The sequence below is a fragment of the Strix uralensis genome, chromosome 21 (assembly GCF_047716275.1).
Source record: "Strix uralensis isolate ZFMK-TIS-50842 chromosome 21, bStrUra1, whole genome shotgun sequence".
In the NCBI taxonomy this organism is placed as follows: domain Eukaryota; kingdom Metazoa; phylum Chordata; class Aves; order Strigiformes; family Strigidae; genus Strix; species Strix uralensis.
In genome coordinates this window covers 8,411,273-8,423,989 of record NC_133992.1, presented here as the reverse complement: position 1 = coordinate 8,423,989, position 12,717 = coordinate 8,411,273, and the positions used below count along the sequence as shown (strand labels likewise).

At 38.2% G+C, this 12,717-nt stretch overlaps 1 protein-coding gene across 2 annotated transcripts in view; it reads left to right on the top strand.

Moving 5' to 3' along the window:
• AK8 (adenylate kinase 8) overlaps window positions 1-12,717 on the top strand; it is a 72,058-nt gene that overhangs the window by 9,975 nt on the left and 49,366 nt on the right. For both annotated transcript variants that reach the window (XM_074891321.1, XM_074891320.1), the window contains exons 5-6: window positions 3,300-3,368; window positions 11,742-11,823. In XM_074891321.1, coding sequence (XP_074747422.1) covers window positions 3,300-3,368; window positions 11,742-11,823 — 151 coding nt within the window. The remainder of the gene's footprint in view (window positions 1-3,299; window positions 3,369-11,741; window positions 11,824-12,717) is intronic.

Genomic DNA, 12,717 nt, shown 5'->3' with positions numbered 1-12,717 from the left:
CTCAGTGAACATTAAATCATTTGAGTTTTCCTGGCACAGGAATTCATGGAAGGTGTATTTAAAATATGTGGTTATTCTCTGAAGTTCAATTTTTAAAGTTGGACATGCAATCATTCACTAACACACACCTGGCCACTTACTAATGAGCAGAGCTCAGGTAGTGAATTTTAAATATTGACTGTTCAAAGCAAAATGTGATCGTGCTGCATGTAAAAAATATTCCAAAAAGTAGTAAAATATTTTTGAATATTCAATAAATTTGAAGAACCACGAGCTATCACTAAATATTCCATGAACAGAAAAAGAGGCTACATTTTTGGATAAATCATTGCAAATTATTCCCTCATCTCTAGTTATTATAATGTTAATAGGAAGCACCTTCAGGTTTTTCCTATAGTGAAGACTAATGATGAGCTATTGCATGTTTCACTTTTCCTGTTAACTGGATAAAATAAGAAGTTGAAAGAACTGTGGTAATTGTGGGCTTGTGGGATGGGTGTGCTCTTAGCGCTATACTAAAGTGCAGTTAAAGTGCTTGCCTACTACTTAATGACTTAAAACTGCTGTAGAGTTGCATCATATTCCCATGCTTTTTAAGAAGAAATATAAGAAAAGAGAGGAAAACCCAAGGCATCCTTATCTATGCATGTTCAGCATTCTGATCTATTCCAGGACAAGCCACTATGAAGGAACAAGTAGGAACTGTCCCAGTCTTGTGTATACATAAAAAAGACCAGCCTTTCATGTGTATTTATATGAACAAGCTACAAATAATAATTCTTGGAATACTAAACCAAATTTCTTCAAACTTGGCTGCTTTTCTCTCCAAGGTTGTTTTCAGAACAAATATATCCAGAACTTCCAATAAAAATGTCTGGTGAAAGTGCTCCCCACCCGCCCCCCCAAAAAAAGTGTAACAGTTTTACGAAAAGATCACTGAAATGTAATTCTGAGTAGATCAGGCATGTAAGTTGAAGTATGATGTCCCTGAAATACCGTGGAATATTTAAAATTAATCATGAATGATTACAGTTTTCCAGCTGTATGGTAATAGTGATTAAACCAGCATGCATAGAACAGTGGTCTGAACATAAACAAAATACAGTAGCAGCAGGTCTTTCCATTAAATAAACTGAATGCTGGGACAGGCTCCGAGTGCCTTAGATAAGATACGGTTCTGCAGTTATCAAATGTCTGTGTGTCATTGGCCATTATTGCAGATTTCTGGGAGGTGCAGTCCCATCTACCAGTCCCATGATATATTTATGTGAATGTTTATGAGAGAGGAATTGTAAATGTGCTATCTGATATGTATCAGAGTTAATGATTTCTAGTTGAATAATTAGGCATTCAGCAAGCAACCTATTGAAAATAATTTTGTAGGCCACTGCTCAGTAAGAGGAAAGCTGACCAGGAAATGAGACTGGAGTTGAGCCACAGAGAGCAGAAGGAACTAAACCACTGAAGTACCCACATGTCCTTGATTGTTTTTGTGCAATAAACCCCGCTCCAAAGAGAGGACTAAGAATACCACTGCACTGAAAGAAGTACAATTTTGGTTTAAATTGGTCTGGCAAAGCTCAGCAGAGTGGACCTCCGGCAGTCACTAGCCTGTCTTGACATGACACATCAAAGAAGTAAGAAAGACGCTAGCTGTTTCTGATAGCAGCGTGAGGTACCTTTGGAAGGTGACAGACTCAAAGCTGCAGACCTGGGCTCCAGCAGCGAGAGGCTGCAGGAGGCTTTGACACACCACCCTGTGGGACCTGCTGACTTTCAAGAAACACAGCAATTTCTTTCCCTTTTTCTCTTCCACCTGCGTGAATGTTGCGTTATGAATGGCTGATATTAGGAAAGGCACTGAGAACTGGGGACAGTAGAGATAAACAAAACAAGAAAACTCACTGCCTGACTGGGCCACCTTGTCCGTTCCACAGCCAGACCGGTCTCTTTTGTGTATTCTGGAATGCTTTCTCCACTCTGAAGTGACTCGTGTGGTAGCGTTTCCACCGCTTCTGGTGAAATTGTTTCACGATACAATGAAGAAGATTGTTATGAAATCTTTCCACATAATCAGCTACACTTTCATTATATCAATCTACATTCTTTTGTATAGCATAAGCCTACAGAAATACTCTATATTTAGGATTATGCCCTTCAGACTGTTTGGTTAAAAAAAAAAAAGAGATGGGTACCCACAATATATGGAACTGCATGGAACAGAGAGTCAAGCCCACGTCGTTAAGTGAAAGATAATTTTTTGACTTGGAAAGTAGAGAACCTGACTACAGAATTTTTTTCTGAGTATTCATTTTACCAATAATAACAGAATGGATGAGACTGAGACAAGGCATTTAACCAAATGATTAACAGCTGTTCTGACTGGCATGGCCAATGGTTTAGACTTTATCGAGTTAAACTGGCTAACATAGAGTTTGTTTAACCAAGTTCAGTGTAGAATGAAGGCCTAAATTAACAATATAGTGAAGAAAATTCTTCCAAGAAGGAAAGAAGGGTATTTTTAATTTCTAGTCAGGAAATCTAATATAATAATGGAACAAATATTAGGAAGGGGGAAGGTGAAATCTGTGGAGGAACTTTGTTCTTCTGTCAGATAGCAAATACTGTCTTACAGAACATCTCTAGATATGGGCAAAGTAATAGTCACAGAAAGAAACAGCACTTCTGAAAATATTGGCACATGCAGTTTCAATTCTGCTTCACAGTCCTGAGTTTAAAAATAAACGAACTTTAACATTAAAATTAACCATAAAATGTATTTTAAATAAACTTTCTGGATGATGAAAGAGCAAGAGTTACTTGAAACTATGAAACAAATCCGAAAATCAGACTCTTTCTGTTATTTGCTCTGTGTTTGAGATTCTCCTTGTCTCACGTGATATCTGTTAAGGTCGCTAACGCTGAGTCCACTGACACGTGAAGTCAGTGGGTCAGATACTTGTGGTAAAAAGGACTACTTGGGGATGTGATGTTCTTAGGGATCCCTTTGCAGGTCTGGTGTCCAGTGTGTGTGTTACTGTGCAAAACTTGGCACTGCTTCCATGTTAGCGTGCAAAAAGCATGGATGTAGGCTTTGTGTTCAGCTTACCTTTAACACTGATTTCTGTGCCCTTATTAACTCTCTGATATATTAAGTTAATGACTTGAGACTTGCACAGATTTATTTATTTATTTTTAAGACGACATCTCACTTCACCTTTAACCGGAATATGCCTGCATGGTAAAATTCCTTTTGAACTCAATTGTGAATATTCAGCCTTTTTTTGTTCTTTCTTTAGAAAATTCCCAATGCGCTTTGGGCCAATCTGATCCAGGAACGTCTGTCAAACGTGGACTGCATCAAACAAGTAAGAATTGCTCCTCAGAGGGCCGGTGGATAAGCACTTACACAACTCGTGCATAGTAGTTAGCATTCCGAGTCCTGAGCAGAGGAGGGAATGGGGGCAAATCATTGGGGGCTCTGGAGCGGATTGCTTTCTTGAACATCAGCAGAGGGAGTTTGGAGCTTTATTAACAGGATAAAGGGGAGGATGAGAGTATGCATATGCTAATCTTCTAGCACAGAGATGATCAAAGGCTGAACAAGCGTAGCTTTGTTGATTGCCTGGGGCAACTGGCAGAGATACAGTGGACAAAACAGATAAACAGAAAATATATAAAAATCAATATGTTGAGATTTTAACTCTTGTTGAGGAAAGGGGGAAAAAAAGAGTCTAACATTACTCATTTCAATTTTCTTTATTTCTCATTGTGTCTTTTTTTTCTTCCTGTGTTAGGAAAAACTGCATTTGAATATGTTCTCTTCTAGGTAATAATTAATACGTTCACTGTTAGTTTACACAAATAGGCAACTGAATAGGTTTAGCTGTATTCACAGATGTGTGGCTATTATTTTTCCCTATGTGTTTAGCCTTAACATAGGTAGAGACTTAACGTAGAACCAAAAGAGAACTTAAGTAGATTAATATTGGTTGAAATTAACATCTGGACTCAAGGAAAGCAAAATCTCTTGTATGTGTTTCCTTTAAAATCTCAGATGTTGTTATGGTTTATTGAGTCCATTATCAGCCCATTATAAGGGATTATTTATAAGAGACGTAATCTAATGGATAAAACCCTGTTTCTAAACAGTGCTAAAATACAGACTACACATTACTTGATGCACTTCTTGAGAGGAAGAAGTCTGGTTCAAAGTAGGTGTTACGTTAATGAAGGACTAAACAGCTTTTTTCAGATGAATAGTATGTGATTTCAGAACAGGCACTCTGTCACACCTACACCTCTGGGTCAGGGGATGACTAGTACTTCCTGACCTCCTAGAGAGATTGCAAGGCTCATAGTTTTATTAAAATCTGTTGCTTCTCAACATCATCATTATCTACCTTGTTGGTTGAATAAAGCAGGGCTGATAATTAACATTTCATTGAAGTGTGAAAATTGCTTCCTAAAGCTTCTCAGCGTTGGGCACTGAAAGAAACCAGAAATGCTGAAAACCTTATATCTTGTACTTCTTTCTCTGTCTCCATGATTTTTGGTGTAGTCTGCAATGATCTGCACACTGGATCCTTCCATCCATGTAAAACAAAATCATCTTGGGGGCTGGGCCATTGCCTTGTAGTTTTTCAGAAGCACAGAGGTGTCTGTAGAGAAACATCAACAAAACTAGCAAGAAGAATTGAAAAAAGTTTTTGCTCCTGGTTGAAGGTTTCGGCTTTTAGAACTCAGCTAATGTGAACGATTGCCAAAGCCTTCATGTGCTTATGTGCAAAGTCAACTTAGCTAAAGCCACTGATGGAAGTGGCTTTCAATGGACCTGCCTTGTGTAAGCTAGATCAGATGGTCAAATACAGTCTATGAACTGTGGAAAGGATAACTTGGTCAGGATGGTAATGAATAGCTGGAGATGTAATCTTTTAAATTGCTCCTGCCTGAGAGCTTTGATAGAGGACACGTCGCTGTCATATTTCTGTTGTGAGCATATACCTATAGCAAAATAGGTAGTATGCTGGTCTCTAAGCAGTAGCTTAGTACTAGCAATAGCTAAACTTTCACTTACCCCATTATCAAATCCACTGGTTGCATGAGAATTTAATTTAGAATACTACCTGCTGGTGTTTAATGTTACTGAGAAAAGTCATTAAACTAAACCAAACCTTTCCTTGCCCAGCTAATCTTGTTCTTTTGCCAGGTCATAGAAGAGTGCATGACAGTGCCCTTATTTGCACTGAGAAGTGTCTTGTTATAAAGTCCTTCTTTTTGAATCAGTAGAGAAAGCTCTGGAGGAGTAAAAATAAGTTTGTGGCTGATGTTTGAACATTTTGTTGCATTTTTAGGTAAATCCAGGCTTAACAAGAGACTGTAACAAAACTTTGGCATTGGCTCCCATACGTATTTACAAATGATGGTATAGGACTCCTCCTCCTCCAAAGAAATGTGAGCAATTGTTTTTATGAAGGGAAATTCATGAAACAGAAACCTAGCTCATCTCTAAATTATTCTAGATTTATACCAGATATAAAGCCCATTGACATTCATGGGGTTGAATTCCTGCAACTTTGGAGTAACATAGTGATGAGTTGAACCCTGCACTTTAAACTACACCAGTATTTGCTTACACGGGGAATTGCCAAGATGTTAGGATTTTAAAATGTACTGGCAACTCTAAACTGCAAAGTGTGGATTTTCCTGATGCCCTCTCCTGCCTTCTTTCCACTTACAGTGAACTAATAAAATCTACTTCACCATACACGTTTTAGGCAAAATGCACACTGCTGTTAGTTCTAACTCTTATTTTCTTCCTAAACCTAGCTGTTGTTTCTCTTTGAGTTCCCTTCCTACACTGGTATGATCGAGGACTGGGGAGACTGTGGAAGAATTTTCTAGTTCATTATGTTTAAGAACACGACCCCCTCCTTTTCCAAATGGACCATTTTTTGTGTGGTTTAGGATCCTGTGTTTCTTGCTCCATGCTTCATCATCTCGGAGATTGAAACATTGATTTTTGGATCCTTAGAATGAAAGGAGTAAAAAGATTTGTAGGAAACCTAAAGGTTATACATTTTTCTCTACAAAATACTGTATGCCTTACTCCGTCTATTAATTTTGAATTTACAAAGTAGAATTAAACTTTCGCGTTGTTAGTCACTGTGCTTGAATTACATGGCTCTGTCTGATTTCTCTTGAAGGTCTTTTTAGCTGAGCTATTTTATTTTATTTTATTTAGACTCACAATAGTTATTTAGCACTCCAGATCAAATATCTGGTAGTATTTAATGTATTTGTTTATCTGTACTAAATTCACACAGGACTTAGGCCTTTCAATTGGCAGGAGAACCTGTTTAAAAACAGGCGTGTGGTGTACCATCTTGCTCATTTTTGTGGCATTTTGAATTAAGGAGGGTAGCTGAGGAACACCTGAGAAATCAATATTGTCAGCTCTGGATATACTAGCAAACGAGCAGCAAAAAAAGACTATGAATGTCAACATTTTTTATGTAAGCAGTGCAATGAGATATCATGGATATACAGCAAGTCAGCTGATTCTATGATTTACTACCTTGTCTTAGTGGCAAGATGTGGAACATCTATCTCAAGTCAAACTTCTCCTCTAGTGAGTATGTTTAAAATATCTTTAAACCTGTAGAAATGAAAGTAAGTTAGAAAGATGATAAACCCAAGAGAGAAACTGCTCTTCTGACTGCTAACTGCCAGGCTTTAGGCTGGTTTCAGACCCCAAACACAGGCCCCCTCAGCTTAACACTTAACAGCTTCTCTGGTTGTGCTACTCGTAGTTAGCAGGTAGGATAGAGGAGATGCCAGGGTATCCCTGGTGTTTTCAATAGCTTTGTTAAATATTTTCTCACATGATATCTCAAAGGTAGTAGTTGCTGGGGCAATCTGTCCTCTAATAATCTCTGGAGGAGAGCTGTTGGATGGCAGTAGTTGCTGTAAACTAGCATGTAGGTGAGTAACTTCAGTTTAGGGCTTTTATAAGACTAGCTCTAAAACCTCTCCAACATGCTTATTTTTCCACATAAGTCTCTTTGCCTGATTAAAAGAAGGTGTGTTTTCAACAGCTAATTTTTCCAGTGTTTATTGTGATACTGTTACGGTGAGTTTTACTAACCATCAGCGTATAAGCAAAATCCATTGCTCTCCAAAGGCTGCATCCACACTGTGCTTTTTTTGCCCCATGCTTTCTATAATTGTTGGCATGATTCTAGTTCTCCTTTTAATGGTGAGGGAAGGATCTCTCAATGACTGTTATTTTAAGTATTAGGTCATGTAAACTCTGAGGAAGGTGACAAGGTGGTTAAAATGTCAACAGCTGCAGTGTCCTGCCTACATTTTATGTTCCTGTTGTTATCACCAGCAACATTGAATCAGTGCTGGATATCTGGGGGGGGAAAACAAACCCTTTATAAACCTTCCCTGACATTCAGCAAGAATGGAGTGGATGTTATTGATCTAGTTAAGTTTTCAGCTATTTTTAGGAAAAACACATAACTGACTTTTCAAAGTTCTGGAGGTTATCAAAAGTCTTTTAATTAATAGATACTCATTTGTGGTCACTAAAACTTCCTCGCAGTGTATATGTCTTTTCAATTTGAAAGCAGATCTATGCATTTTAATTGCAATATTTTCCCTGTGTGATTGGACATAGAATTAATGCTGTGGATTTTTTACATCATTGAACAGATTTATGCCATTTCTTTCAAAACATGAGTCAGCATTTTTTTTACTGAAAATGTTAATAGATTAGGAGCAGTATGTTGGACCAGAGTACCACCAGCTGTTTGTTTTATTTCTCCTTGTGGTGTCATTGGCTTGGCATTAATTGTACAGCTTTCATCCCAGTGACAGTAGGAATACGGAATTTTTTGTGCCATTGTTTTGACACTCACAGGTTTATGGATGTCACAGGCATTCTCTAAGGAGAACATTTTTATTGATCAACAGCTCTGCTGAGACTCTGTGTTATGTGTTCTTTAATACAAATGTAGTTAGGACTGTGAGGGATCAGACGGGTAGGTCTTCCAGCATACGCAGAAAACTTATTGCAAGCATTATGTTAGAACCTGGGACTTGTGAAGCTGATATGAAGACTTTTCATCTTACAGGGTTAGTACGTGTTGGCTATGGCACCTCTGACTGCTGGTGTGGGGGGAATTTATAGAACTGGAGGAGGCTAGTGAAGAGATTGCTATGTGATGGAGTTGTGAGAGAGCGAGCTGAGCAACCTTCCTGATGTCTTAGGACCATTTAGAAACTAAGCTTAGGCCAGTGATTCACACAATGAGCGGCAGAATTACTTTTGATTGGTATTAACAGTTCAGAAGGGTAGTGGCTAACCTTGAAAGGGAAGGCAAAGAGAGCAATGGCTACTGGTTCTTTTTGGGTTTACCCTGGCAAATAAAGATCGTCATGTTGTCTCTGTGAAACCCCGTGCAAGGATAGTGATGTTACATAGATCTCTCTGGGGAGAGAATCTGCCTATTCACCATCTTTTTTATTTTCCAAGAAGAATGTGGCTTTTTTTTTTTTAATAGCTTTGCAGCCTAACCTACAAAAATAATGTGGGGAGTTTCTTTCTAATGGGAAATTTCGTGAAGTTTGAGCTTCTTCTGTCATCCATACTGCTAATGTTGATGGACTGCAGGAGTTGAGTTGGCAATATTTCTACAGCACTCCTCATTCGGCATTTTTCTGAAAATCTCAGAAATTTTAGATCCATACTGGCAAAGCTATTACTGATACTATTTTTTTTTTGCACTATTGTCTGTCCCCTTTCTTCAGATGGGAGTGAAAGGCATGAAATACTTTTTTAGAAATACTGAAGATGTGGAAAAACTGTTGTGATGACTTGTTTTCCCAAAGGCAGCAGCATTCACGACCTTTGATCTTTATGCTTGTGACTGAGATTGTTCAGATGTGCCATGTAATTCACCATAATTTCTTTACGCTATCCCTTTTCATTATTATAAGGCAGTGCCAATTTTGGATTTTGTAATTAAAAAAAAATAATTGAGGATGTACGGATTAAGTAACAAGAGAGAACTTGAATACCCAAGTCATTATTATTGGGGTGGAAAGTGTGAAAATATGTAGGCTTGGTATTATAACTGAGAGTAGTGCCAGCAAAGGAATGAGATTTACATTTGGGAATGACCTTGAGCATTTCCTTTTCTCCAAATTCCTTAAATCTGGAGAGGGAAGTGATGGCTTTGAAAGTACTTCCTTGTTGCTGCTTTTCAGCATGGCACGGGTCTCCAAGGAGCACTTCACCTGGCATTAAGGCAACAGCAGAATGCTGTATTTACAGCAGTCTTCATGTGGGAAAGGATTGAGGTTCCCAGCTGAAAGAGAGGGAACAGTGACCACAGAGTAAAGGCACTGTGGAATTACTCACTTTTAGCCTTTGTTCCACACTTGATGTGATAAGGTGCAGTCCATGCACGGATGTAAGGTTACTGCTATCAAGAACAAAAAATAGATGGCTTCTTAAAGAAACAAATTTACCATGTGAAGTTACTAATTACACTTTAATGATAGTCAGGAGGGCAAAAAAGACCAGTGTTTGCATAAAGCATGATAGGCATATTTTAAGTCAGGTCTTGCTCTGCTGTGTCTTGCTTCCTCTTGCTTCGTTCCCAAGCCACACTCCCTTTTTACTCTCTTTTTTCTTTCTTTTTTTTTTTTTTTATCTGTGACATCTGCTTGGAGCTTGTCCCTCCTGTGATACCATACTACTTGCAGCTGTTCAGACCTCCAGCTCTGAGCTGTGCATGGGGTGCCCTGAGCATACGGCCTTTTTGATGTGTGATAAAACAGAACCAAGCCACTGGGGGTATGGAGAGGGAATGCAGCAGAATATCAATAAACCTGTTCTGAACAAAGCTGCAGCTCTGTGGTGGAATAGACATTTCACTGAAGTGTCAAGTAGATGGATAATGTATTCTAATTAGGGACTGACTGATACCCTGGAACTCAGAGACCTTTGGAAGTAAGATCCAAAATGCTAACTATTTTTGTAGCGTGTGTTTATTTTGCATTTGTTTAATGCCTTAAAATGTATTTGTTGCAGGAAGCTATTTATTGAAGCTGTGTTTTCTTACATTGCAAAAACTTTTAGCTATAAAATTGCCTATTGCCTGTTTTAAGGACCACTGAAATTTGTATATAAACCTCTTGAAGTTTGCTATACACTATTAAAATACAATATTGTGTTTACTGCTTGTTGCTCAATATGTGATTATGAGCAATAAGCTGTAGTGATGACATCCAAAGCAATGGTTTTGTGGGGTGGTTTTTTTCATTTGTTTTGTTTTAGTTTCCAACAGTGTTGCACTTGGAGTGGAGAAAATGAGTCAGATTTGTAGTCTCTGTAAAGTGGCATAGATTTATTTGCTTCAGACCTCTGATGCCACTTCTCCCTAGAAGAGGATCTGGGCCTATATATATGTTGTACAGGCACAATATATTCAGAGCTAGTACTGAAGTTCCTAGCATACTGCTGAAAATATTGTGCAGCCTTACCTCCTGCAAGTCCCAGGGGGTAAATTGATTTCTCAGCACCTGTGTGACCTTAGACAGTGGCTCATTCTAATTTGATAGAGCAAACACTGGGAGTGGGAAAAATGGCTTGCAGTTACTTGAGTCTCTTATTTTCTACAGATATCAGCAGGATGACATGTTCCTGAAACCAGGCTAATTAAGGAATTTTAAATAGTCTATTTTCTTGTATAATTGGATTGTCCCAATTTCCTCCTACAGAAGTCATGGAGATATACTTCCCTGAAATACTTCTAAAACCTTTGGACCCCGTAGTGACAGAACTTCAAATTTATGTGGCAGATGATAATGATTGCTAGCTAATGCAATATTAAAATATCTTCTTTATTTCAGTACAAAGATGGTTTCCAGGTTTATTGCAGTATCACAAAGTTATTTTGAGGTATAGGGTATAGTGACAAGGACGTGTGGTTAAACAACTCACAAGTAAATTAGAGAACGTTCAGAAGATTCAGACTTGAGACTGGGAAGTGGATTAGATTTCAAATACTGCATCACACGGAAACTGAGTGAGGCTGCAGCTCTCCTATGGTATTTCACAGATCTGTAAATGTTTTTTTAAAGATGCTCAATCCAACACTTAGCTGGCTATAACAAGGACTTAAGGGAGCAAAAGGCTCTTTTTTCTTTTTTCTTTCTTTTGCTCTGTTGCTTCATTAGCTTTGGGAACACGGGTTCCATTACTGTGAGTTTTCCTGTATAATTTAAGAAAATAATGAAAGCGTGCATATTTTCCTCAGTGTTCCTGGCATTAAATCTGTCTTTAAATTTGTTTAGCCTCTTTTTTATACACAGTGTGGGCTGGTATCCTTTTGAATATTTCAAAACTGTAGAAATTGTTTTGGGTTGTTTTTATTCAAGATAGAAGTTTATTCTTTTTTCTAAGATTGAAACATGAAAAAAAAAATCATTGCTACTATACACACGTTCCCTTTGCTCTGTGGCAGTGGTGTTAGTGCATGCCATTTCACAAAAATATCAGTGCTCCGTGTTTGCTTTCTTCTCCCACAAGCATCCATAACAAATGGTGTGCTGATCTGGGATCAGAATGAGGTATTTTTTGTGCAAATAGCACTGATAATATTTAGTGATAATTTTTGTTCTTTCTCTTCCAGGATCAATAACTCTTTCATGGTTTTGTTCAATAGGGATGGATTTTGGAAGGCTTCCCTGAAAATCAGGAACAGGCATGGATGCTGCAATCATCTGGCATCATTCCTAGGCATGTTGGTAAGCAGAACAAGTTTTATATGTGATTGGCATCCAGTGGGAGAGACTAGAAGTGTTTCTCCCCAAAAATCTGCAATAAATTCAATGCCAGTACTGAAGACACCAAGGTCACCAGACAGCAGAATGTTTCAGGATGGTTCAGATTCACTCAAAAACTTGAGGTAACCTGGGAGACTTTAAACCCTGTCTTTCACACATGAACCTTTTTCTTCTTACACATTAGAGTCCTGTAAATTCAAGACCACTCCAGCAAGTGTCTCTGAGCAGCTATATGTAGTTTTGCTTCTGTTGTAGGGGTGGGTCTAAGTTTTCTCAGACTTCCATTTCTAGGAATCAGCCTTTATCCTCAGACCAAAACAACTCCTCATGTACTAAATACAAATTCATCCTTCTGTTGAATTAGAGAATGCAAACTTTACTCCACCAAGTGAAGTGGAAACCATGATTTTAAGCTTGACCTTTCAGAGTATGGGTGGATTCTGACTTCATTTGAGGGAAGTATTTGTTTACTGGCAAAGTGCTGATAGAGAGGACCTTGACAGGTGCCCTTGCCATCTAGAAGCCATTTGTCTCAAATTAATGTAGTTAGAGGACCTACTTAGAATGTAAGAAATTATTATGATTGTGTGGAATACACTGTAAAATGATAAATGTAGAGCTTGCCGGTGGATAGTGAACAGAATGTTAGCGAACTTGATGAATTGTCACTTTGGATTTGATTTGGATGAGATTCGACTGTTAATGAAGAATTCAGAATCACTGCAATAGAGTTAGGCAAAACTGTTTAATGTCTAGTACTTGCATGTATTTTTAATATAGCTAATAACATCTGAAGTTGAGTTTTGCTCACAATTATATCTGTGCTACCAAGACCAGAATGAGAATCTTAAAGCT